Here is a 24,057-nt window from a genome sequence, read left to right on the forward strand (position 1 = left end):
CCTGGGTGTACATCGTGCTGTGGCGGTCCCCCGTGGGCACACTGCCTCCTCATTAGCACATCCTCCTTCACCACCCCTGCCGAGGAAGGCAGGATGGGCACTCTGAGAAACAACAGCCTGCCTCAGAACACACTGAGCGGCCACAAAAAGGAGGCTGTCCATGTGTGTCTGCTATATTTACATTCCTGGTAGCAGTTTTCCTGACACACAGACACTCTTCAGAAGGAAGCTGAGAAAGCGAGTGGCAGTTTCTCCGTGTCCAACAGTTTCTTGAATCGAGTCCAGAAAAGGAAGTATTCAAAGAAGCTTCTCTGGCACTTTCACAGCTGGTCAGCAGGAAACCCAAGTAAAGACGGGGCCCCTTCCTGCCCTGTCAAGGTGGTCCCGGGCTGTCACAGCAAAGCTCCATCTGGGAGCCTCGATTGTGCGCTTGGGCCAGCCCTGCCCCATGTCTGGCCTTCTGGGGCCACAGCAGACTGTTGGCCCCTGGGGACTTACAGTGGGGATGGGGAGACACACAGCCATTATCCTAGGAGGACCAACGAGTGCACAGTGCCCTGGAGAGGGGCTCAGTCTGGGAGCAGCCAACACTTTCAGTTGGTGCTGGCCCGTTATCCTGGAAGGAGGTTCTGTGGTCCCCAGCCCTGGTATGGGGGACGCCTTTGCCGTAAGTGAAGCACCCTTCCCTCAGGACACAACCACCGTGCCATGCTGTTTCTTCCATTTTCTCCTGTTCTTTCTGATGGTGTTCATGTGTAGGTCCCTCCCAGCTGACATCATGTTCTTAGGACAGGGAGCTGTGTCGCCCAGAGTTGGCATGAGCTGGTGCTCAGGTGCCATTGTCGATTTCACATGGTAGAAGATGAGATGTGTAAGGACGGCCTCCAGCAAGGGCCCCTGCCAAGGAGTCCAGGGGCAATTATAACCCTGAGTTATAATTGAGCTAGAGATGGAAAGAGACCAGGTTTGTAGGATTTGAAGTTTGGTTAAGGTCTCGTTCTGCCACTCCATTGCAGATGTGGAAAACCGCTCCTGATCCTCTGGTAGAAATGGGTCTTAGGAAATGAGCCCAAGGCATCCCAAAGGATGTCTCTGCCTCAGGGCGGTGGCCCTTAGAGTCAGCAAAACTGGGTCATGGTGCAAAAAAGAAACACCCACTACTCAGTGGCTTAAATGACACAGGCTTATTTCTTGTTCCTACTACATATCTGGGTGGGTGGTTGGGTGGCCATGGTGGTGTCTACTGCTTGTGGCCTATTAGGCACCGAGGCTGGTGGGAGAGGGCTTCAGCTTGAGAGTTCCCTCTATGTGGGTCACTGCACCCAGGCTCCCCATGCCTCTGCCTGGAGGTGATTGTTAGATCAGGACGCAAGAAAAGACCAGGTTGGGTCCATCAGTGATCCCAGCACCTCCACTCATGTGTCACTAGCCAAAGTGAGGCACACCCACCTTCCCAGCCAGCAGGCTGTTGCCATGGTCCGAGGACTCAGGAGAGGTGGAATAGCACATCTGTGAACAGCCCTGAGATGACAGATTGGCCATAGAGGGAAAATGGCTGGTGGGGAGAAGTCAGGATAGAGCTGGGTCTTCCCTGCCCCGGGGCTGAACCCATGCAGGCACCAGCAGGGCGGGCCTTGGAGAGCTGGGCTCAGGACTTTCTGTCACCCAAGAAGCCTTCCCCTTCCCTCAGCTTTCTCAGCTGATGGCTCAGCCAGGCCTGGTAGTTCTACCCCGATCTCAGTCTTGCCTGGGAAACAGCAGCCGCGGGCTGGGGCTGAAATACCATTAGGAACCAAAGGTTTCTTGGTCTCTTTTTATTTTTTTAACTTTCAGGGTGGGGGGAGGGGAGAAGAAAAATGAGATAGGAATAGAATTTTTAAAAAATAAGATAGATGCCATCTGTCTAATTCACTGGGCCCAAGGGTAGCCCAGTATTTCTAGGGAAGAGGAGTTTCTCTGACTCTCCCAGAAACATCTAGAATGTTCCCACATCCTCTCCTGACTCTTTCTTATCCAAATCTCCAGGCAGTGGGCCGTTCCTGGGAAACAGAAGTACCTACCAGTCATCTCCATGTTGGTACCTCAGTTTACCCATTAGTAAAACTTAAGCTGCGTATGTGATGAGGACAAAGGGCAAATGCACCCCTAGATCTTGGCTCATGTGCCCCAGTTACCTCCTCAACAGTGGGCATCACTAGAGCTGGGGTGCATTCACGTAGCTCATCAGGGCCACATTCCTGAGCCCCACCCTGTAAGCAGCCAGTAAAAATAGGCCCTTTTCTGTTCCAGCAAGCCAGCCTGACCTTCCTGTGGGAGCTGTGTCTCCCTTTCCAATTGGAGGCCCCAATAAAGGCTTTTCCTTAATTTTTGTGCTCATAAGACTCAATTTCACTTCTGTGTGGTAGAGTCTAAAGTTCCCAGGTCTCACACCACATCTGCCCCTTTTTTACATCATGGAGACTTGGGGACTCCATTAACACTGATTTCGGAAGACAGGGGCTCGGTTGTCATGATCTTGTCCTCTAGTTCCCTGCCACCCCCGCCTTCCTGAAACATTCTGGAAAGGGTTGCGTAGGCCAAACCAGTGAGGGGCAACCCAGGGGCTGGTGGGGGTTGCAAGCAGATGGTTTTAGGCCTGGGAACATTCTGACACAGGCGATGATTCTGTCCAAGTGCCTTTGAAGGAATCAGGCTCAACACTCTTGGTTGTTGAGGTGGGGTCTATGAACCAACAAATTCAGAGGTGCTCTGACCTGGCCCTGGGAGCACAGCAGAGCCCTTCAGAAATGAGGTGAGGCGTGTAAAAAGGGTCTCCAGATGTGGGTCACTCTGGGGACTAGGCCAAGCTGCTCAAGCTGCAGCCTAGTGGGCCTGTAGGCATTGAGGTTGTTGTAGGGGGTGGGAGGGCCATCGTGAGGCCTGGGGGAGAAGAGGGCCTGTGGAGACGGGGCTCCCCAAGGCCCATGGTAAGGCTGAAACCTGGGAGGTGGGGGAGGGTTTGGGACCAGGGGACTGCCAGGCCCCGAGGACATGGACACACTCTGGTTGTGGGGGTTGCTGCCTGTCGACGGGCTGCTGAAGAGGTTGGAGGATGTGCGGTCACTGGCAGAGCAGCTGCTGCCACTCAGACGGCCGTTGGGGATGCTGGGACCCTCTCTGGGTTGCAGGAGTGTGGTCAGCCTCGGGGACTTCAGGCCCATCAAGGGCTTGGAGGAGGCGTAGAGGTGGCGGAACTCCTCATCAAACAGCTCTACTGCCTGGCCCGTGAACTTGGAGAGGATGTTCCGGTGGACATGTCCACAGAGCCAGGAGAAGCTGAAGGACAAGAGGAGAGAGGAGGTGAGGAAGTGGGCGCGAGAGGCAGGACATGTCTGTGAACCAGGGACCTCTCAGGGCAGGAAGGGAGGGGTGCACATAAGGCCCCCAACTCCTGAGCAGGCTCATTTCGTCCTGGTGGAAACCCTGTTATCTGAACCCCGACTAGCTGTCGTTTTCCCCCTTAACAGAGGCAGACATGGAGGCTCAGACCAGGACATGTGTGCAGATGAGCAATTCTGAGGGCAATGGAGTCCCCAGCTGTAAGGCTCCCTCCTGGTGCTCAGATCAGGGCCCTGACATACTCCCTGGGGAGGCAGAAAGGAGCGGAGTGGCAGCTGAGTCCCAGCTGCCCCCACTCTGTGCTCAGAGGAGTCACTCAGCAGCTGAGGCCTCAGTCTCTTCACCTGTGAGCTGGGACATCTGCCTCTTGCCACCACTCAGGGGTCTGCAGAGAATGACTGCTAGAAGGTGGCTGCTCCTGGAATGGCCAGCTGTGTTTTTGCGATAATCTGAAGTGCTTGTGAAGAGGATCCAGCCCCGTTTTCAAGTCAGGATCTGAGAGACGGGACAGGGAGCACAGGGCACAGCCACAGGAAGCAAATGCAGACAGCTTGGGTTTATGCGAGAAAGTCATCTAAACCCCATGGGAAGACGCCCTCAAAGTCTCGCCCTGGCCCTCCATTTAGAGGACTTAGGTATTGTGTTTTGTGATTTTTCTGTTTTAAGCAAATTCTTTTCTATCTCTGATGAAAAACTTCTCTCAGCTCACCCCTACCCAAATCCTTAAAAATCCCGACAGCTCTGCCCGGAGCATCAAGCAGGGTTGCTGGGTCCCTACTCAGAGAGACCAGGTCCAGGTGGGAAGTGCCAAGGGAAGGACAGAGAGGACTTGGGTAACTAGTGGGGACAGTTCCAGAGCTAAAGAGAAAGGGGAAGCTAAGGATGGTGTCTTCAGCTTCCAGCCCTAGTCTGCCTGTCTTGTACCCAAAGGCCTGGCCCCAGCCCTAGAATCCCTGCTCTGTCAGATAGTGTGGGCCCAAATGTGACCAGGATAATCCTGGGAACAAGAATGAGGTTTTGATTAAACCGTTCTCCCCTGCTCAGGAGCCACCCACAGCCCCAGAGAGCTGGGTGCTGATGCTGAGCCAGGAGCCAGGCAGGTGGTAGGGAAGAGGGCAGACCCGGGACGGTGTGGGGCTGGGCCGTACGAGAAACCAACCAATTACACCTTGCTGTTCACAACCAGGCCAGGTCAGGCCACATGGTTGGTGGCTCTGCTAAAAAAGCAGGTCCAAAGCATCCTGGAAACTTCTTAGGCCCCTGTGTCTCTGCATGCCTGTGGCTCCCATTTCCCTCGTGCTTATCTTGACACCCCTCTGTGTGTCCCATTCATTCCCTGCATGCCCATATTTGCTCAGCACATCTGTTTATCACATGCTTTAGCTTTTACCCTCTTTCTTTCTTCTTTCTTTCCCTTTCTTTCTTTCTTTCTTTCCACAATCCATGGGGAGAAATATGCTTGATTTTTATTGTACATAGCATTCACTGAGTCATGATCTTTGGCTCGTGACTCATCCTCTTCATTGGCCTTTTCAAGGCCCTTGTTTTATTCATTTATCAATTTTATTAGGTTTTTAAAATAATGTCATCAGTGCCTATGAACCCCCACCTAAATAAAAGCTAGCCTCTTGACCATGACCGGCACCCTGCCACATGGGTGTCCCTGCAATCCATTCCTAGGATCCTAAACTTTAAAATATCAGCTTTGGGCTGGGGGTGTAGCTCAGTGGTAGAGCACTTGCCTAGCATGTGTGAGGTCTTGGGTTTAATCCTCAGCTCTGCAAAAAGAAATAGTGTAAAATAAAATAAATCAGCACCATGAACCCTCTGATCATAACTCCCTGACTTTTCTTTTTCCATAATTAAAAGCGATGTATAATATACACTTTTTTTTTTCTAAACTGGAGGTTGAATCCAGGGTGCTAACCACTGAGCAATACCCCCAGTCTTTTTTAGTTTTTATTTAGGTACAGGATCTTGTTAAGTTGCTTAGGGCCTCACTGAGTTGCTGAAGCTGGCTTTGAACTTGAGATTCTTCAGCCTCAGCCTCCCGGGTTGCTGAGATTACAGACATGCCATCACACAATCCCGGCTATAATATACTCTTGAAAGTGAGTATTTTTACTTTAGTTCTTTTTAACATGCATCTAATCTTTGGGGATATTTTTCCACTTAACAGCACCTTGCTAAGGTGTGTTCATATTGTGGCTTGTTGCCACACACGGCACTTGGGTTATTTCTGTCGTAGCAGGGCCGCTGTGAACATTCTCACACGAGCCTTCCACCATGAGTGTGGCCACATTTCCCTCAGGTGTGGATCTAGGAGTGGATCATAAAGGGCGAAGATTCAGCTTTGAGAGAAAATGCCAGACTCTCCAAAGTCATTGTCCCCACTTGCCATCCTATGAGCAATGTGTCTAAGATCCCAGGAATCCAACGCTTGGTATTATCAGTCTTTTTGTTTTTGTGTTGGTTGGAAAAGTATAAAATGTGACAAGAAGGGAAAAAAAAACCCCAAACCTCTGAGAGTTTGGAGGAGAGGAGAGATGGGGGAGGTCAGTCAGTCAGCAGCCAGGGCAGAGGACCACGGCCTTTCCACATTCCTGATGTTTGGGGGGACTCCCTATCTTGTGCCACCACAGCCTGCTCACACCCAGAAGCTTCCTCTGCGTCACCTCAGAGCCACTGCGGGGCCAGCGTGACCTCCGTGCCTCCCCAGCTTCCACTGGAAAGTGCTCCTCACTCCAGGTCCAGCCTCAGACTTCAGCTTTCCTCTGTGTGCCGTTTATTTTTATTCCACTCTATTTCATGTTCACAAAATTCTGGACATCGTCCACTAAGTTGATTTCACACCCCACTAATGGATGGTGACACAGTTTGGAAGACTTCATTCCTTAAGCCACACGGGGTGGCAGGAACCCAACCTGCTTTTATTCACTCATTCAGTCAACGAAGATTTATGGGCACATGCAACGTGCCAGGCACAGTATTTACTGCACTCGTGCCAGGAACACAATGGAGGAGGAAACAGAGCAGCCCCTCTCTGAACTCTTAGTGTTTACAATTTTGGCCAAACAAGCCTGCACACAAATGATTACAAATTGCCACGAGTCTGAAGCCGGTGAGGGCCACAGGACTCTGGATGGGGTGATCAGAGAAGGTCTCTGAGGCACTCATCTGCAAGCTGCCAGCTCAGTGTCCTAAAGACGAGGGTTTAGCAGAGCAAAAGTGGCAGAAATGAGCCTCAGCAGAGGCCCTGAGCAGCAAGAGCCAAGGTCTGGGGGTACCAAGAAGCGTGAGGACCTTAGGAAGAGCCGGTGTGGCTCCAACACGGAGGGACAGGAGACAGGCTGCCGAGAGGGAGGACTGGTAAGGATGGGGTTTTCTAAGAACAGTGACAAGAGTTGAAAGATTTTAAAGATGGGAATAATTTGATCTGGATCTTTCTGTCCCTGGGAAAGAAAAACCCATGGGTGGCATTGGGGTCAGGGCAAGGGCCAATTGGAAGTCCATGCCAGTGTCATGCTGTTTCTCATGCCGTTCCTGATGCCTGATTTTGCCTACCTTCCCCTCACTCCATGAGAACTTCCTCATCCTTCAAGGCCCAACTCTAAGCAATACTGTCAGCCTGCAGGAAGAAGGGCGGCCCTCTCTGGCCCGCCCCAGAGCACATGCTTACTCATGCTGACCTCACAGCAAACGTGCCCTCCTCCATGACCACTTCTCCTTGTCTCTTTGGATTTTTAAATTTTATTTTGAGAGAGGGTCTTGCTAAATTACTGAAGCTGGCCTTGAACTTGGGACCCTCCACTTCAGCTTCCTGAGTAGCTAACTGGGATTAAAGGTGTGCACTGCACCTGGCTTACATAAACACTTTTGGAGTGTATCCCGTGTGTCAGGTAGCTAAATATTTGCACTTGCTATTTTAGTTAATTCTCACAACAATCTTATATAGTGTTTCCCATTTTGTTCTGATGAGGAAAACAGCCCAGAGAGATAAAAGCAGAGAGCAGTTATGAACTAACAAATTCAAATGGTTATTCTCCTAGGGGAAAACGTAGTATATGATACTCTGTTTGGCTTTGTTCAGAAGTGAAAACAGTTACCAACTTTGGGAAGGTGAAAAGTTTCCCATTCTGACAACTTGAAGATGAACAGAGCTTTTGTCTCCCGGAGGTGCCTAAGGCAGGTTTATCAGAAGGAACAACCCCCACCCAGGCCCGGATCTGATCTCCCTGAAATGATCCTTGGGTTCAAAATCTCTCCACCTGCTGAGCTCCCTCATTGGTTTTCACTCTGCACACAGATAACAGGCACTTGCTTCTCTGCATTTTCTTTTCAGCCCCTTGCATTAGTAGTCTCTCAGCAGCAGCGTTCCCAGGCCTCTCCAGTTCACAGAATGCAGAATGTAGATGGTAGTTTCTGGAGGCGTGCAATTGCTCAAAAGTAACAGTCTCATCTTTAACTTTGGGGTGTGGTCTTATAAATAAGAGTTTCCGGGGGAAATCTTTTTTTTTTCTTTAATGTATCCAAACTTTGATCTATTGAAAATAGACCATTTTAAAGTGAACTGTTTAGGAGCTGCCTGCAGGGAGGGAGCTCAGATGGCACCTGCTTTGATTTCTTTCCCATGTTCCAGTCACTCTCAGCTCTTCCAGACACTGGCTCATCTCCTCTTTCCCTCTGCTGAGACAAAACCTGAGTTCCAGAGGAGAAAGTGACTAGAAGTGGGGCCTCAGTCTCTGCAAGAATTCTTAGTCACCGTTCACAATCACCCAAGGGTGGAAATGACCCCAATGTCTATAAGTGGATGAATAGATGAACAAATTGTGGTATACAATGGAAGACTGTTCAATAATAAAAAGGAATTAAGTACTGCGATTTGCTCAACCTGAGTGAACCTTGAAAACATCACGTTAAGTGGAAGGAGCCATTCACAAAATGCCATGTACCGTATGATTGTATTTATGTGAAACACCTAGAAAGGTAAACACATGGCAGATGCACATTGGGGCGTGGAGGGTAAGGAAATGACTGTTTAATGGGCATGGGGTTTCTTTTGGGGGTGATGAAAATATTTCAAAACTAGATGATGGTTGTCCGATGTTTTGAATGTACTAAATGCCATTGAATTGTGTTTTTTGAAGTGGTTATATTTATGTTATATGAATACTAAGGTGATACTAAAGTGAGAGATAATTTCTCCACACGGACTCCTCACTCCAGTTTGGCTTCTGGGATCAGGGACAATTGCCAAAATCTAACAGAAAGTGTGGGAAAATAATAGTGCCATGATTTGAATATGGGTGTGTCCCCCGGAGTTCCGTATTATTAAGGGCTTGGTCCCCAGGGGGGTGTTCTTGGGAGCTGGGGCCTAGGGAGAGGTCCTCAGTCTTTAGGCATGTCCTCAAAAGATATGTAGGGACCCTGCTGTCCCTCTCTGCTCTGATTTGAGTTGTGACCACTTGCTTCTACACACTCCTGCCATGGTGTGCTGCCCTCACTGGAAGTCAAACAAATGAAGTTGCCTGATCTTAGAATAAAAGATAAATAAAATAAAACTTTTCTCTTTATAAAGTTACTTGCCTCAGGTAGCAGGTATTTTGTTGAAGTAACACCAAGCTGACTAATGAAAATGATAAGGAAAAATGTATATTTTGTGCTATGAATTCAGTTTTATGTCTCCCAAAATTCATATGTTGAAAACCCTAATCCCCAATGAGGTGGTATTAGGAGGTGAGCCTTTGGAAGGTCATTAGTTATAAGGGTGGAGGCCTCATGAATGGGATTAGTGCCTTATAAAGGAGACCCCAGGGAGCTCCCTTATCCCTTTTGCCATAAAGGGGCAAAGACATGCTTTCACCATAAAGACAGTGAGAAGGCATGGGCCTGTGAACCAGGCGGTCGACCTTCAGAACTGTGTGAAATCAATATCTGTTGTTCATAAGCCATCCAGTGATGGTATTTTGTTATAGCTGCCCAAATGGATGAAGACACTGTACAAATCCAAGTCAATAGAAAACCAAAGGCGGAAATATGAATATCACAGAAAGCAGGATTTAAGCTCAAAGGCATTAATAACCTGAAGAAAGATGGATGTAAGCCTTTGTTTCCTTTTCCTCCCTCCCTTTATGCTCCTCCATCCCTGGCTGGGGATTCTGCAGTTGCCTCCCTGTGGCTGTTGGATGGTGTATTGTGCTCTTGCTCTGGGGAAGGAGGGCATGCTGCAGATCTCCTGATCCCCTATCCACTCAGGACGGCTGTGCTGCAAGCCTACTCTGATTCTGTCTTTTCCCGGTGTTGTCTTCCTGCCTTTATTTTATCAGTCACTGCTGGGCTCACAGGGGAATAAGGGAGATCCCCACTGCGCTCTCTGCCACACTCCTGACCTTCTCAACTCAGTGCTCACAAATGGCCTCAGCTGTTCCTCCCTTCCGTGACTGCACCCTCATTGCCTCCCTCCCAGACACCTACTATCAAATCCCCAGGGCCCACCAAGGACATTTAGCAGAATGTACTTTAGGATCTGAAGGCAAGTCTCAAAAGAGGGACCTAAGCAAGGCAGCATGTAGAATAAGTGGATGGTCAGACATTTGGATGCAGGGTCTTGATGTAAGTGGTAAAGACAAACATTTCTCCAGAGATGTGCCAAGGGCCAAGAGCACAAGACTTCAGCATCTTTAGCCTCAGAGATGCAAACCAAGCCCACAAAAAGATATCACTTCACACCGCCAGAATGGCTGTAACAACCAACAACAAGAGTTGCCTAGGATCACAGAAATTGCAACTCTCAGACATTGCTGGGAGAAATGCAAATGATACAGCCACTTTGGAATAAAAAGCTGTCAGTTCCCTGAGAAGTTAAACACAGAGTCACTCCATCGCCCAGCAATCCCAGGGAGGCACATACTGAATGAAGAGAGTTAAAAACCTAAGTCGAAGGGAATAGGAGCAGGGGATGGAGGGGGAAAGTGCTGGGGAGTGATAGAGGCCAAATTATATTGTTATATTTTGTATTGTGTACATTGTACGAATATGTAACAACAAATCCCATATTCTCTACAACTATATGCACCAATTAAAAATGTGGCCAAAAGGGCTGGGGTTGTGGCTCATTGGTGGAGTGCTTGCCTCACACATGTGAGTCACTGGGTTCGATCCTCAGCACCACATTAAAAAAATAAATAAACTAAATAAAGATATTGTGTCCATGTATAACTAAAAAAATTTTTTTAATGTAGCAAAAATTAAAAAAAAACATAAGTTAAAAACATTTTATATGAGTGTTCTTAGCAGAATTGTTCCCAAGAGTGGACATAGTACAAATGTCTATCAGTTGATGAATGGATAAATAAAATGTGGTGTGCTCCCCAGTGGTGTGAATCTTGAAAACATTGTGTTGAGTGAAAGAAGACCACATATTATATGATTCTATTCATATGAAATGTCCAAATCAGGAAAACCTATAGAAACAGGAAGTAGATTGGTGTTTACCTAGGGACCCTCTGTGCTGGGGCCATGGGGAGTGGCTGTGAATGGGCAGAGTGGATCCTTTTGGAGTGAGGATAATATTCTAATTTGGGGTGGTTGCACAACACTGTGCATATTAAAAACTGAATTGTATATTTAAGCAGGTGAACTGCTTGGTGTGTGAATTAATAAATCTTAATAAATTTGTTCTATTAAAGTAATACAAATTTAAAGATGAAACAGAGCATGGGCATGCACAATAAAAGCACATTGTAGACACACTGAAGAGATCTGAGAAGGGAAAAAGAGCAATCTATATCCTGTTGCAATATCAGGGGAAACTGAGGCACCTGGCAAGGCTTTTCTGCCCTGAATGGATACATATTTTGTGTCTCCCATCCCATCTATGTGATAAGACACCCTGGTTGCTGCTGGTGTGTGTGAGCAACTAGATGCTGGTCTGCACCTCACCTGGCCCTTGGCACCGCAAAGTCCCAAAGCCTCACCAAGAGGGAACCCAGTGCTCACCTGTAGGATCCAGACAGGACGACTCTCCAGTCTGAGATGAGGAATTTCTCCTGGATTTGGCCAGCAAATTTCCTGCCTGATTTGGCACAGTACACCTCTCCTTCCACACTCCGGATGGCAATGTTCTGTTGGAAGGAAATATCAATGTGCCACTTATGAATTGCACATTTGCAGATATAGACTGACCTGTAGGTTGAATGTGTCCCCCCTAATTCTGTGTAGAAACCTAATGCCCAGTGCGATGGTATCAGGAGGTGGAGCCGTTGGGAAGTGATTAGGTCATGAGGGTGGAGCCCTAACCAAGGGGATTGGTGTCCTTACAAAAGAGATGCCAGAGAGCTCCTTCCTCCTTCTGCCAGGTACCGGACAGAGTGAGAGGCCCTTTATGAACAAGGCTTTGGTCTCTCACTGAACGCTGACCTGCTGGCACCTTCCTGTTGGACTTTCCTGTTTCCAGAACTGTGTGAAATAAATTTCCACTGTTTATAAGACATCCATTCCATGGTATTCTGTTATAGCAGCATGAACAGACTAAGACAGTCTGAATAGGGAAAAGTCTGGAAGGATGGTCACCAAGATGTAAACATGTGCTCTCAGGTGGATTAGGGCCATTTTTTCTTTTTGCTTGGCTAGACTTTCTAAGTTTTCCTCTTTGTCCTGGCATTAGCTGGCAATGAAAAAGGGATGGGGGGAGAGGGCAAAATTCAAACAAGACAGCGGATAAAAAAACAGACAAGGGCCTGACGCCTGTGGAGTCCTCGCCTAGCTCTCCACAGGCCACAAGTCTGTCACTTATTTAGGGGCAAGCCTCCTAACTGGTTGGGTGACATGTGTTCTTGACCACAAGCTGGGCAGAGGTTCAGCCCAGAGCAGTCTAAGGGAGTGGTTTTGTGAAGCCCCAGTGGATCCTGTATGGTCCAGAGAGGGTGTGACCTCTACCCAAATCCTGGCCCTACTTGTCCTTGGCCTCCCCAGCAGCTCCTGCTGCCCGGCCCTAGGTGGAACCCCTCAGAAGCCTGAAAGAAACGAAGAAGCAGGTGAAGCCTGGGGCTCTGTCTCAGGGTTAAGGCTGGGGAGGTGAAACACTGCCAGATGCCACCAATGTCGCCAGGCAGGCTCTGAGGGGCACACCCAGGCTCTCTGTGAGATGGTGGGAGGGGGACACATCCCTCTGTTCTGTGGTGAGCAGACGACTGTCAGGTGTGGCCAGTGTGCACCACGGAAGCAAGGCTGGGCCTGACTCCCTTGACCAGATTCCGTGGCCTCCGCAAAGGAGGGACGACCAGGTCATGTCAGGCAGCACCGCCGGCTGCTGGGGCCTGTGGCTCCATCAGCGTGGGAGGAGGGAGGGAGGGAGGAGCTTTCATCCTGCTCTGAGAGGCTCTCCCAGAGGCCAACCTGCCTGAGCTGAGGGGAGTCACCAAAGGAGCCCCGAGGACCACCCATCCTCTGTCCAGCCGAGCTGCTCATGAAAGATGCGGGTGCTTTTCCCTGTGATCTTGAACTCACTGCCCTCAAGTTTGCGTGGCCAATTAATTCTTGTCTCTGGGTTTCTTTCCCTCCTGCCAGAGACGGAAATGGGAGGCTCAGTGAAGTCCAAGAGCCTTAATTTCCTGTTGGGCCCAGGAGTTCTGCACGTGTGTCTGCAGGTGCTGAGGTTGCCCTGCCCTGGGAGGCACATTCACTGGGCTCCCCAGCTGGGAGGAGGGGAGGGAAACATGGAGAGGGACGCTCACTCCAGGCCCAGGCATCCAGGCAGGGGCAATGGGTTACGAGTGCAAGTGATGGAAATCTCTTCTTAGGTCAGATCCTAAGAACACCCTGCAGAATCCTCCTGTCATATTTTTTCCCTCTGTCCCTGCTGTTTTGGAGGCCATGTGTTCCTTATGGCGTAGACTGGATAGAGGGAGGCCATCTGATCCATACAAGATCCACACAGCACTTACTGTGCTGAGTCATTGGAGGGGGAGTGTTATTATCAAGGCAAAGCCCATTAGATCCTCACGGATACAAAGTTCCCTTAGGACTCTCCTGGGGACCCCTACCTTGAGGTGACTGTCAGAGATCTGGATCTTGTCACACATCTCCTGGAAGAGCTTCACACCTCCCTGGTCCAAGAGCACACAGACGAACACGCCACGCTTGTTGGCTGCCTCTAGAATGTCACAGAAGATCTCCACATCCGTGAACACATCCATCAGGATGGCCAGGACCTGGGCCAGGGCAGAGGGCTCAGTTACTGGGGAAGTTAGGGCCAGGTGCCAACTAGTCTCAGCCAAATTTACTGAGGCCCCAATCCCTGAGAGGGCCAGGGGAGAGGGAAGCAGGGGGTAGGAGGAAGGGTGAGTGAGCAAGGTTCAAGGAGGGGAAAGAGAGAGCTAGAGTGGAGGTCTCTGTCCCTGTCCTGAACCCGCCTCCCACTGCACTGTCTAGGTCCCCCTGCCCATGTTGGACGGGAGTGCAGAGGGGGACAGGAAGAAGGCTGGAAGGACAGAGCGGAGGGGCCAGGCACCTCATGGAGCTGGCTTTCTTCTCAGCCCCCATGGCTGTCTGGACAGGGAGGGAACGGCTCACCCTCCACCGGGTGTCAGAAAAGGAGTTCTAATAAGATCCAAGACCCATTAGAACTCAGCCCTGTTATCATAGGATTAGTTTTGCATACATTTAAGCTTAAGTGCCTCCACTTCAGAGGTACTGACAAAAGAGACAGCCTGCACTCTGATAGCTCAGTAAATCCTTCCAGTTCTGTGCCCAAGAGTCCCTGCTCCTTTGAGACAGCACTGGTGCAGAGATGGTTGACTAGAGACGGGGCAGGTTTGGAAATAACCTGGTGTTCTGATTTAAGGATGTTCAGAAATATGGGTGCACAATATCTTGTCTTGTTGGCTTCCTGTGGGTTTTGGCTTCCAGATGGATTAGTCTGAGGTCAATGACTGGTTTGAACTACTCTTTTTCAGTCCCTGGATGGGAGTCCACCTTGGAGGGTGTAGCAGGTTGAGTTGTGCTCTCCCCAAATACAACCACCACAATCTGTGGGTGAGACCTTATTTGGGAAAATGTCTTTGCAGATGTAGTTACATAAAGGATCTCAAGGTGAGGTGACCCTGGATTACTCAGTGGGACCTAAGTCCAGTGACAAGCGTCCTTGTAAGAGGTACCAGAAGACTGTGTAAAGACAGAGGTGGAGATTGGAGTTGGGCAGACACAGGCCAAGAAATGCCTGGAGCCGCCAGAAACCAGGAGACTGAAGGAACCCTTGAGCCTTTGGAAGGAACACAGCCCAAATGACACCCTGATTATGGACTTCTGACACTTAGAACTGGGAGAGAATGAATTTCTCTTGTTGTAAACCAGCAAACATGTGCCAGTTTGCTCTGGTAGCCCCAGGACACTAACACAGATGGGTAGTAAAGAGGAATAGAGATGTAGGAGGGATTAGGAAACTTTGACTCCAGTCTTGGAACTTCTGGAAACCAGCTGAATGACGACATAAGTCACCTGACCTCTCTGGATCTCAGTTTCTTTGCCTAAAAAACACTCTTCAATAATGGAGTTTTAGCCATCATGCAATGTGGGTCTAACTATAACTTAGATAAAAGCTCCTCACTCAAGTAAACATGATTTTTACATGTTGTTAAATACGAGTATCATTTTTTATATGCATTGTTCATAAGAAAGCGTAGACAACGTTAGATAATAACACTGTGCAAGACTGTGGTCTTAACACACGTTGTGGAAGAGGGTTAAAAGGACTGTTCGTTCCTCTGTGGGCATAAACAAAAGGGACAGGGTAGGCAGGGCTGGATCTGGATAGGGCCAATCAGAGGGACCAGCACAGGCAGGTGAGGCTGGCTGAGAAGGAGAAACAAGGAAGACCTTTGTATAACACCTTGCTGAAAGGGAAGAAGCTTTGGAAGCAGAGCCTGGTGGGTCAGCTCCAGGAGTCCACAGCTTCTGAGAGATGGGCCCAGGCAGGGAGTTGCTATCTGATGGGGCAGACCCTGCACATGGGGCCAGCCTGTGGAGGAGGAGCCAATCCTGACACATGGGAGCTCCTCAGGGGCTGGAGATCTGCTGCTTCTGGAAAGGCACGGTGTGGGAAAGGAAATGGGATTTAGGTCCTGGTGTGACCACCCCCAGTGCTGGGGACAGTCACTGGGGACACTCAGCACCCCAATCCCCAATCTGTGCTCATTCCTGCTTTTCCTTTTTCTCTTCTATATTCTAATGTTCCTTTCGTTTTTGTCTTTATTTTGAAGGATGAGTAATAACAATAGCAAGGCTTTGTTATGGGCCGACGACCAGCGATAGGTCTATCTCATGAAATTTCCACAACTAGTCCCCCAGCCTCCCAGGAGAGGAACCAGGGAACCTTCCCTAGCCAAGCAGCTGAACTATGGTAGACAAGCCCCAGACTTCAGTCCAGAACTTGTGCCCATTATTTGGCTCCAGGTCTATAAGAAGAGTACAGCCTGAGGGAGGGAAAATGAAGGAGGAATCATCCAGAAAAATAAATTCCAGTTTCCAAGTTCTCTGCCAGACAATATGATTCTATGTTGTCTCCACTCCAAATTCTCCAATGGCCTTAGGCTTGCCTAAAAAACTTGCCAGGTTTTTTGGTCTCAGGATCCCTTCCTTCTTCTCTTAAAAATTATCGACAATCTCAAAGAGCTTTTACTTATGTGGATTAAAGCTATCAATATTTAGCATATCAGAATCTAAGACTAAGAAATTTCTGAATAGTTTTCTTAATTATTTTAAGATCTCAATAGGCGACCTATTACATATTAACATAAAATGACAGGTTTAATGAAAAGAACTGGCTCTAAGACGGGTGCAGTGGCACACACCTGTAATCCCAGCAGCTCTGGAGGCTGAGGCAGAAAGATCGTGGGTTCAAAGTCAGCCTCGGCAACTTAGTGAGGCCCTAAGCAACTCAGTGAGACCCCGACTCTAAACAAAATATAAAAAAGGCCTGGGGATGTGGCTCAGTGGTTAATCACCCTGGGTTCAATCCTCAGTACCAAAAAGAAAACAGAGAAAAAAGAAAATTAGCTCTAAAAATATGGCAAGAAGAGTGACCTTGTTTCACTTGTTTCACATTTTCACGTGCATATGGTGGAGCTGGGGATGGAACCCAAGGCCTTGTGCGGACTGAACCATGGATCCGCTCTACCATGGATCCGCTCTGGGTTTACATTTTGCTGATTTCTGTGATGTCTGCCTTCACCAAGGAGTGTGGCTTCTTCTGTCTCCTGCGTCAGTCCGCTAGATTCCTGGCCTGGGTGGAAGTCTACAGAGATGATCCAGCTTCCCCTGGGTAAGCGGCGAGTAAGGAGAGGCTGGTCCTCAGGGAACCTGTGGAGGGCCTCCGCCTCCTGCAGGGACCGGTGACCATGCTAGGGAGCTGCTGTTCACACCCTTTGGCTCAACACAGAAGGCACAGCGCTGCTGCCCCACCTTCCTTGTCCCCACTGCTCACCCCTCCTCGAGGTCCCACATCCCCAAGCTCGGGTCCTCCCAGGGTCCAGTGGTGTCTGCCCACATTCAGGAGACTTTTCAGATCCCCGGATGTTTGCATTTGACCCTCCCTAGGACTGGACTTCCTTTCCTCTCCTTCTCTGCCTGGCAAACTCTTACTCAGCTTTAGCGACTCAGCTCTGAGGCCACCTTTTGGGAAGCTGCCTGAGTCACCTTCTACCCACTTCCAGGCACTGAGGGTTGCCCAGGCCTGGGGCAGCTTCCAGAAATGTCCGATTCTCTCCCGACAAGGGGCAAGCGGACGGCAGAAGCTCCCCAAGGACAAGTGACCTCTCCTGTCCCTCTCTGCCATGCTGCGCTTTGTGGAGTAAAGGGACTGGAAGGAAGGTGGCTCCTGCTGCTTGGGGAGTGGGAACTGCTCCAGAAGGGCTGGCTCCTCAGCTTGTCCCCTCTCTCCTCCTCTCCAGGGGGATGAGGCCACAGGGGAGGGGAGTTCAGCCCACCTCTCCTCCCTCTCTCCTCCTTCTACTTCTGCAGACAGCCTGTGACCGGGCACCAACCCAACCTGCTGCCACAGCTCTGGGAACAGGCCATCCCCAAGCCCTCGCATGTGTGAGTGTGAGTGTGTGTGTATGTGTGTGTGTGAGTGTGTACGAGTCTATGTGTGCGTGTGCGTGTGTGTGTGTGGGACAGCGATATCACAAACAGCTTCAAGGCCTTAGGGGCCCAAGACAACAGGGAATAGTGGGGACTGTGTGGCAAAGAGGACCCAAGAGGTGACCACAGCTCAGCACCCTGTCTGCCAGGGGGAGCTAGAAATTCTTACTTTTAGGTGAAATCTGCAGGTTTTAGTGTTGTCCTAAATTCGTAACAGGCTGAGTTGTTCAAAGGGACAGACCCCAGGGCCACAGAGGGGGAGGGGGTGCCTTGCCAGCTGGGCAGTAGGAGGTGAGGGGCTCTGGCAGGGGCTGTGTCTCTCAGGCCCTGACTGGCCTCTTTCCAGGACTCTTGCTCTGCAGCTGCTGCTATGATGGAGGGTCTCCCTGCGACTCTGGTCTCACCCCCAGAAGGGCACTGGACACACCCCCAGAAGGGCACTGGACATCTGGCTCCCAAGGCCTTTTCCCAAGTGTGTGAGCCCTGGGCTTGAGAGACACACTTGGGAACAGGCCTTGGGAGCCAGAAGGGACCTCTGTCTAGCATGCAGGCTGAGTGCCAGGAGTTCAGAGGACTTGAAAGAGGTGGCGCCGGTGGCCCCAGGCAGCCCAGGCTCCTGGCTGCCTGCCCAGACCTGTCTGTCAATCTGATGCCTCTCTGTCACAGAAACACGAAACACGCTCCAGAGCAGCCCAGTCACACGGAGCCACTCTGCCCGTTGCTATCTTCCATTTGAGTTTCCAGAATCTCGGCTCTCCTCCCTTTCTGCATGTAGCCTCCCCACCTTGGTGGCCTTCTCTAGGACCTCAAGATTCCACACAGTATTGACTCTGGGAGGGGATTCAGTCATGAAACTGGGACTCTAGCAAAAAATAAGCTAAAATATCAGCATGTATTTTTAAGAGTTTTTTTTAATTTTTTACTATAACAAAATAAATAGTTTTAGTTACAAAAAGAAAAATAAGACTTTTTTTTTTTTTTAAGCAATGGGGATTGAACCCCAAGGGCTCTGCCATTGAGCCACATCCCCGACCCTTTTCATTTTGGGTTTTCAGACAGGATCTCCCTATATTGCCCAGGCCAGCCTCAAACTTGCAATCCTCTTGCTTCAGCCTCCCAAGTAGCTAGGATTCCAAATGCATCAACACACTTGGCAAAAATCAATCTCTACAGATGATGAATCTGTCAATCTTTACAGATGTCAAGAGTTCCTTCCTTAAAGTCCATTCTTACTTCTGCCCCTCTGCAGCTTCTGGAGGGAGGAGAGGAGATGCATAGCCCTATGCTAAATAGTGCACCTGGGTAGGGTGAGGCCCCAAATGGCAAGTCCTTCCACTTAGTCCCCTGCTGACGGAAGTACAGGGCTCTGGAGAACTCCTGGCCTGGCCCGACTGGGCCGATGCATGCTCTGTCTTAAGGACTTCCTCTTCTAAAGTCTATATTGATTAAAATATCAATATCCAGGGAGGGAGAAACTTTCCTTGCTGTGGGCCCCATCTTCTGCCTCGCCGCTGGCTTGGTTCAGGTGCCATAGCAGCACCTGTGGGCAGGCAGGTCTAAGCAGGGTCTGAAAGGACCAGGGGCAAGGGTGTGCCTCAATGGAGAGGTCTCCCTCATTAGAGTGGGCTCCTAACCCAGCCTGGGGAATTCAGAACAGTCTTCCCCAAGAAGGAGTAGCGTCAGGGACGGCGAGGGGCGCCCAGGCAGAGGGCGGCATGCAAAGACCTGAAGGCAGAGCTTGGTGGGTAAAGAATCCACAGGGCCCACGAGGTTGAGTGGGAGGAGGTGACGGGGGCTGTGAGTCCCGAGAAGGACTTTGCTCCTCCCATTGTCGCAGACAGGGGAACAGATGGCACCAAACAGGAAAGGGGCCAAGTTAGACTCGCAGTACAGGGAAAGACTCTGCTGCAGCACAGAGACTGGGTGGTTTGGGAACCAGATGAAGAGCAGGGCCAGGGAGGAAGTGACTGCAAGAGTCCCAATGATGGCTCTTGGAGGCCTGTGCCCAGGCTGTGACAGGTGACACTGGGAGGTCAATGATCCACAGCAAGGCAGAGCACAATGTCCCCAACTCCATCCTAAACCCCAATTACCTGGATTCTGTCCCCGAGAGCAAGACATATCCCCTCTCCCTACTCTATATGCCATAGCCAAGAGGACACAGGACCCCCATCACTACCTGGTTGGTCCGGGTGATGCAGCGGCGTACGAGGTCTCTGATGTTGTTGTGCTTGTCCATCTGGAAGTACACAGTGGCACTGGACTTTTCCTTCAGGTAGGGCTTCTCAGCTGAGGCCCAGGTATGCAGCAGGTCTGGCTCGCTGCCCTCTGAGGCCACAGGGAAGTAGGTTCCTGATGGCAGGGAACAGGAGTCGAGTCCCTTGGGGCCTGCTTCAGCCCCTCCTGCAAGATCTGGGGCACAGGGGGGCTCCTTGGCCTGGGCCTGGATGTACTGGGTTTCCACAGAGGACAGGAAGTCCACTTCACCTTCCTGACTGAGTGCTCGCCAATAGGCCTCAGGACCCCCATCCAAGAGGGCATCTGTGGCCAGCCGCACACTCTCGTTGTCACTGAAGTCAGCCCTGGCTGGTCGGACCCACTGGCTCTTGACATCTTCTAGACGTTTCCGGATCTTGCCCACATGCCTTGACCGACTCATGCTCCCCGTCCCCCAGTCGTGGAGGGAGAGGCAGACACTGGAGCCCTTCCAGATGTGGGGAGCACGGAGCACACGGAGGAGTGGGGCTCCCGACTCTCCTGGAGACCACCTGCTTCCTGGGCTGGGTGCAGGGTACCTGCCACCCCTCCTCTGGCTCAGAGAAGTGACTTACCTCTGTCCCTGAACAATGCTTCTCAGGGATCCTCACCTGCAGCTGAGGGATTGGCTTATCTCCGAGGGCCACCGCCCAGCCCGCAGGCCCGAGGGCTGGCTCAGTCTCCACCTTGGCACAGTCAGCCATGGGATATTTCCTCTCCTCCAGCTGCGGCTGAGCCGGCTCTCCCGCTCGGTTGCACAACTCACCGGGCTGGAGCCCCAGGCCTTTGTTACAAAGCTAGGAACAATCCCCAGCCCATGGACAAGTGGGCCTGAAGGAGGAGGGTACCGGGGCCATAAGGTACCCTCCTGTGCTCCTAGGTTCAAATGCAAGAGGCAAGAATTTCCCTGGGAGACCGTACTGTGGCCATGGTGAGCCTTGGGAGGAGGAAAACCAGAATGCAGACTAGAGACCACCAGCCACCAGGGGATCGAAGCACCCCTCCCTGTGGTCCTGTGAATGAGCCCTCCTGTCTCTGCTTTGGTTTGTCATTGTCCTGTTTGCAGAGTCCACAAAGAGGTTGAGCCAACCCTGACCCATTGGTCTGGAGAAGAATCGGAGGCTGTGTCCTGGCTCAGGAATGGATGACATCTGTCCTGCGGCTGGAGGGCGGGGGGCAGTACGTATGAATGAATCATGTGAACTCAGTTCTGAAGGGAATAAGCATATTTTCTCCTCAGATCAGATCATGGCCTGACAGTGGAACAGGATGTCTGGAACCTGACTGCCTTGGGTTCTGGAAGCATCTTTGAGACTTGGGGTTGAGCACAGGAACATTGGAAGGTGATTCTAAGAAGCAGGAGGTCGGGTGGATGGTGAGATAGAGGGGAGGAAGCCAGTCCAGGGCAAGTTCATGCGTAGGTGGTGTCGTGGCCATCTGGGGTTCACAGACATCCCTAGGGGCATCCAGTCCTGTGGGAACCTCTGGGTGACGGGGTAGAACACAATTCGGTTTCCTACCCGAAGGGGGAGAACGCTGCAGCCTCCCTTCCTCATCTGCAGCCTCCCTTCCTCTCTGGTGGAGGGCCGCCCCGGGCTGCTCCCCAGCACTCTGGCCTGCCATGTGATCTTCCCGGCAGCGCTGGAGCGAGCCTGAGGCTGGGAGAATGAGTTAGATGAAGCGGTGCTTCAGGAAGAGAGGAGTGTGACAGTGGTAGGTAGGAGGGACAAGAGCACGGTCCTGGGGCTGGGGCTGGAGCTCAGTGGTAGAGCACTCAGCCGGGTTTGATTCTCAGCACTGCATGTAAATCAGTGAAAAACATAAAGGTCCATCAACATCTAGTCTTCCAGAGCCAGTGTGCAGCAGAGCATGGGTCTCTCTGGGGCATTTCCACTTCTCAGAGGAAACAGCCCAGGGCCCCCAAAGCCCTAAGAAGCGGTGGCCCCCTGGCTTAGTCTGATAGTGTAGCAATGTAGCTTGAAATGCAATCCAAAGAGGAGAAGAGCAGTCTAAAGGGAATTTCTTTTTCTCTTTTGAAAAACATGGAAGGAATCCAGCTCGCCATCTCAGGCAAGCTCCATTTATTCCACGTCTCTCCTCCCTACAGTCCCTGGAGCCTCAAGGGGGAAAATCCCAGTAATCCTTCTCCCTCTATCTCCTCTTTGGCTCTCTGCCCTCTCCCTCTGTCTTCTGCCAACTCCGGCTCATGGAGTTGGCTCCATCTCGTCTCCCAGAGCCTCCTCCCACTTCCCAACTCTGGTCTGGACTGTGTCCTCTTCAAACCAGCCTCTGATTCTGCATCATGTAAGCCCAATCCCTAGTCTAGTGAGACAGACTTGGGCCGGGGGTAATCATCCATGGGATTAGTTCCAGTTTATTCCATGATTCAAGAGCTGTCTATGGTTCCCCATTGCCTGCCAAGTTAAGTACCAAGTCCTCAGCCCAGCTCTTGAGACTCTGCACAAAACGACCCCATGAACACTGCAGTCTGCCCTTCCCCACCCTTGGTCCTCATGGAGGACTCACGGCATGCTGGCTGCCTGCACCAAGGGTGAAATGGGTTACTTGGCTCTGGCACAGAAGAGGAAACCGAGGCTCATAGAGGTTGAGTGACCTTTCCCGGATCACACAGCTCAGGCCCAGAGTTCCAGTGCTTCCCCATGCCAGGCTTCACCCTTCCTTCCCTCTCCTGCTTCCTTTCCACTTCCAGAGCATTGCAAGTTCTCTTATTGGCTTTAGGATGTGTGCAGGGAAGGAAAAAAGAGGTGGATGCTTATTTGGGGATGTTCCTCTCACCCGCCCTTAATTTTCTTGTTGGATGAATAAATGATGACTGCTCCCTGAGACAGCGGTGGGTCTCTGTCATATAGGGAACATTTGCTCCCTGTCCTTTCACAGAACAAACAGCTCTTTAAAAAAAAAAAAAAAAAAACCTTTGTGTGGAACTTTCCCTGTTGGAACTTGGCTTCTCCTATCCCCAGCTCCTGACCCTCACACAGACCCCCAGAGACTTCTAGGGTCCTTTAGAAGAGCCAGCAAAAACTCTATACAGTGTTGATACCACCCACAGCTTCCACCTCTGCACTCGCGGCAGACATTACTAGTTGATCATAGAACTCTTCCCCAGTAAGCTGAAAACTCTCCCTTCATTGCCCTTTCTAGGGATCAAAGAGAAGCCCTCACCTGGAATCTTGGTGGTACTACAAGCCTTTAGTTTACTGATGGTGAAACTGTAGCCCAGAAAGGAGTGACTGTTCTCAGAGTCACCTGCTGGCCAGCACTTGTCATCCGCTTAGCTCCTGTCTCTTCTCTGTGGCCCAACCCTGGGAAATGTCGTCATTCTTGCTGGATCCGCTGCTGTAGTAACAAACTTCTTCACCTGGGATTGCACCACTGAACCAGGAAGTCTGACCCATGCACCCAGGAGGCCTCGTCAAAGCCCTCGGCCGCAGGCACTGTGGGAGCAGGAGGTCTTGGTGTCCCTGCCTTCTTCTTCCTGTGGGTGACTGGGGTGTAGCTGTGTCCTGTTCCTGGGGCCATCCAACAGTGAGGGAAAGAACGTGAAGCTGGGCTCCTGTGAGCAAAGGCTGGAGCTGGGGCATTTGTCTAGGGCAATGGTTCTGAACCGGGGGAGATTTGGGCCCAGGGCAGATTTTCCACCCAGGAGTGTAGACGTGACTGGTGGTCATATGCGGGGAGGGTTTGCTACCTGGCATTAGAGGGGATGAGCCAAGCGTGCTGCTGTATCCTCCAGTGCACAGGACAGCCCCACTGCCCCAACAGTGGACTATCTGACCAGAATGCTGAGAGTGCCGAGGCTCAGGAGCACTGCTCTGGGGCCAGGCCTGTGGGTGACTGACCCTCACCCTGTGATGACTGGCATGTGGGCGCTCCAGTCCCCTGCCATTGCTCAGGCTGTTCCCTCTGCTGGCTCCACCATCACATCCTATTCAAGTCTCAGCATCCAAGGTCTGTCCCCAACCCTACCTATGCTAGGGAGCTTTTCTCAGCAAGTGCCACCGTCTGGAGTTGCTGCTCCTCTGAGACAGCCCCGTGCTGGGGAACTCGTCTCCATCAGCCTGGCACTAGCCCTGGGTGTCCTGCTTCATCTCTCCCCCCCCCCCCGCTTTTAGTAGGGGTCTTGGGAAAATGCATGAGCTTTGGAGTTGGGCACAGGTGGGCTCAGACTGTGCCAATGCTGCTGTGTGACCTTGTAGGTAACTTGGATGACCTCACTGAGCTCCTCTTTCCTCATCCATCTGGCAACAGCTGACATTTTTAGAACAC

At 50.9% G+C, this 24,057-nt stretch overlaps 1 protein-coding gene across 2 annotated transcripts; it reads right to left on the reverse strand.

Annotated features, from left to right (window-relative positions):
- Positions 1-1,840: 1,840 nt before the first annotated feature.
- Fam83a (family with sequence similarity 83 member A) lies at positions 1,841-20,520 on the reverse strand. 2 transcript variants are annotated; one of them, XM_005316187.5, is made up of 4 exons: positions 19,694-20,520; positions 13,422-13,589; positions 11,377-11,501; positions 1,841-3,315 (listed from the first exon to the last, which is right to left on the reverse strand). In XM_005316187.5, the coding sequence occupies exons 1-4, from the start codon at positions 20,171-20,173 to the stop codon at positions 2,781-2,783; spliced, it is 1,308 nt and encodes a 435-aa protein (XP_005316244.1). In that variant the 5' UTR covers positions 20,174-20,520; the 3' UTR covers positions 1,841-2,780. The 2 variants fall into 2 exon arrangements, with proteins under 2 accessions (XP_005316244.1, XP_077872521.1); XM_078016395.1 differs by lacking the exon at positions 13,422-13,589.
- Between the last annotated feature and the right edge of the window lie 3,537 nt (positions 20,521-24,057).

The sequence above is a fragment of the Ictidomys tridecemlineatus genome, chromosome 7 (assembly GCF_052094955.1).
Source record: "Ictidomys tridecemlineatus isolate mIctTri1 chromosome 7, mIctTri1.hap1, whole genome shotgun sequence".
Taxonomy (NCBI): domain Eukaryota; kingdom Metazoa; phylum Chordata; class Mammalia; order Rodentia; family Sciuridae; genus Ictidomys; species Ictidomys tridecemlineatus.

Bases quoted from the DNA above. Each gene is read 5' to 3' on its own strand.
- Fam83a (XM_005316187.5), bottom strand. From the start codon at position 20,173: ATGAGTCGGTCAAGGCATGTGGGCAAGATCCGGAAACGTCTAGAAGAT. The intron at 13,590-19,693 runs GTAGTGATGGGG...GCCCTGGCCCAG, and splicing joins GCATCACCCGGACCAACCAG to GTCCTGGCCATCCTGATGGA. The intron at 11,502-13,421 runs GTAGGGGTCCCC...TCCTTCCAACAG, and splicing joins TCTCTGACAGTCACCTCAAG to AACATTGCCATCCGGAGTGT.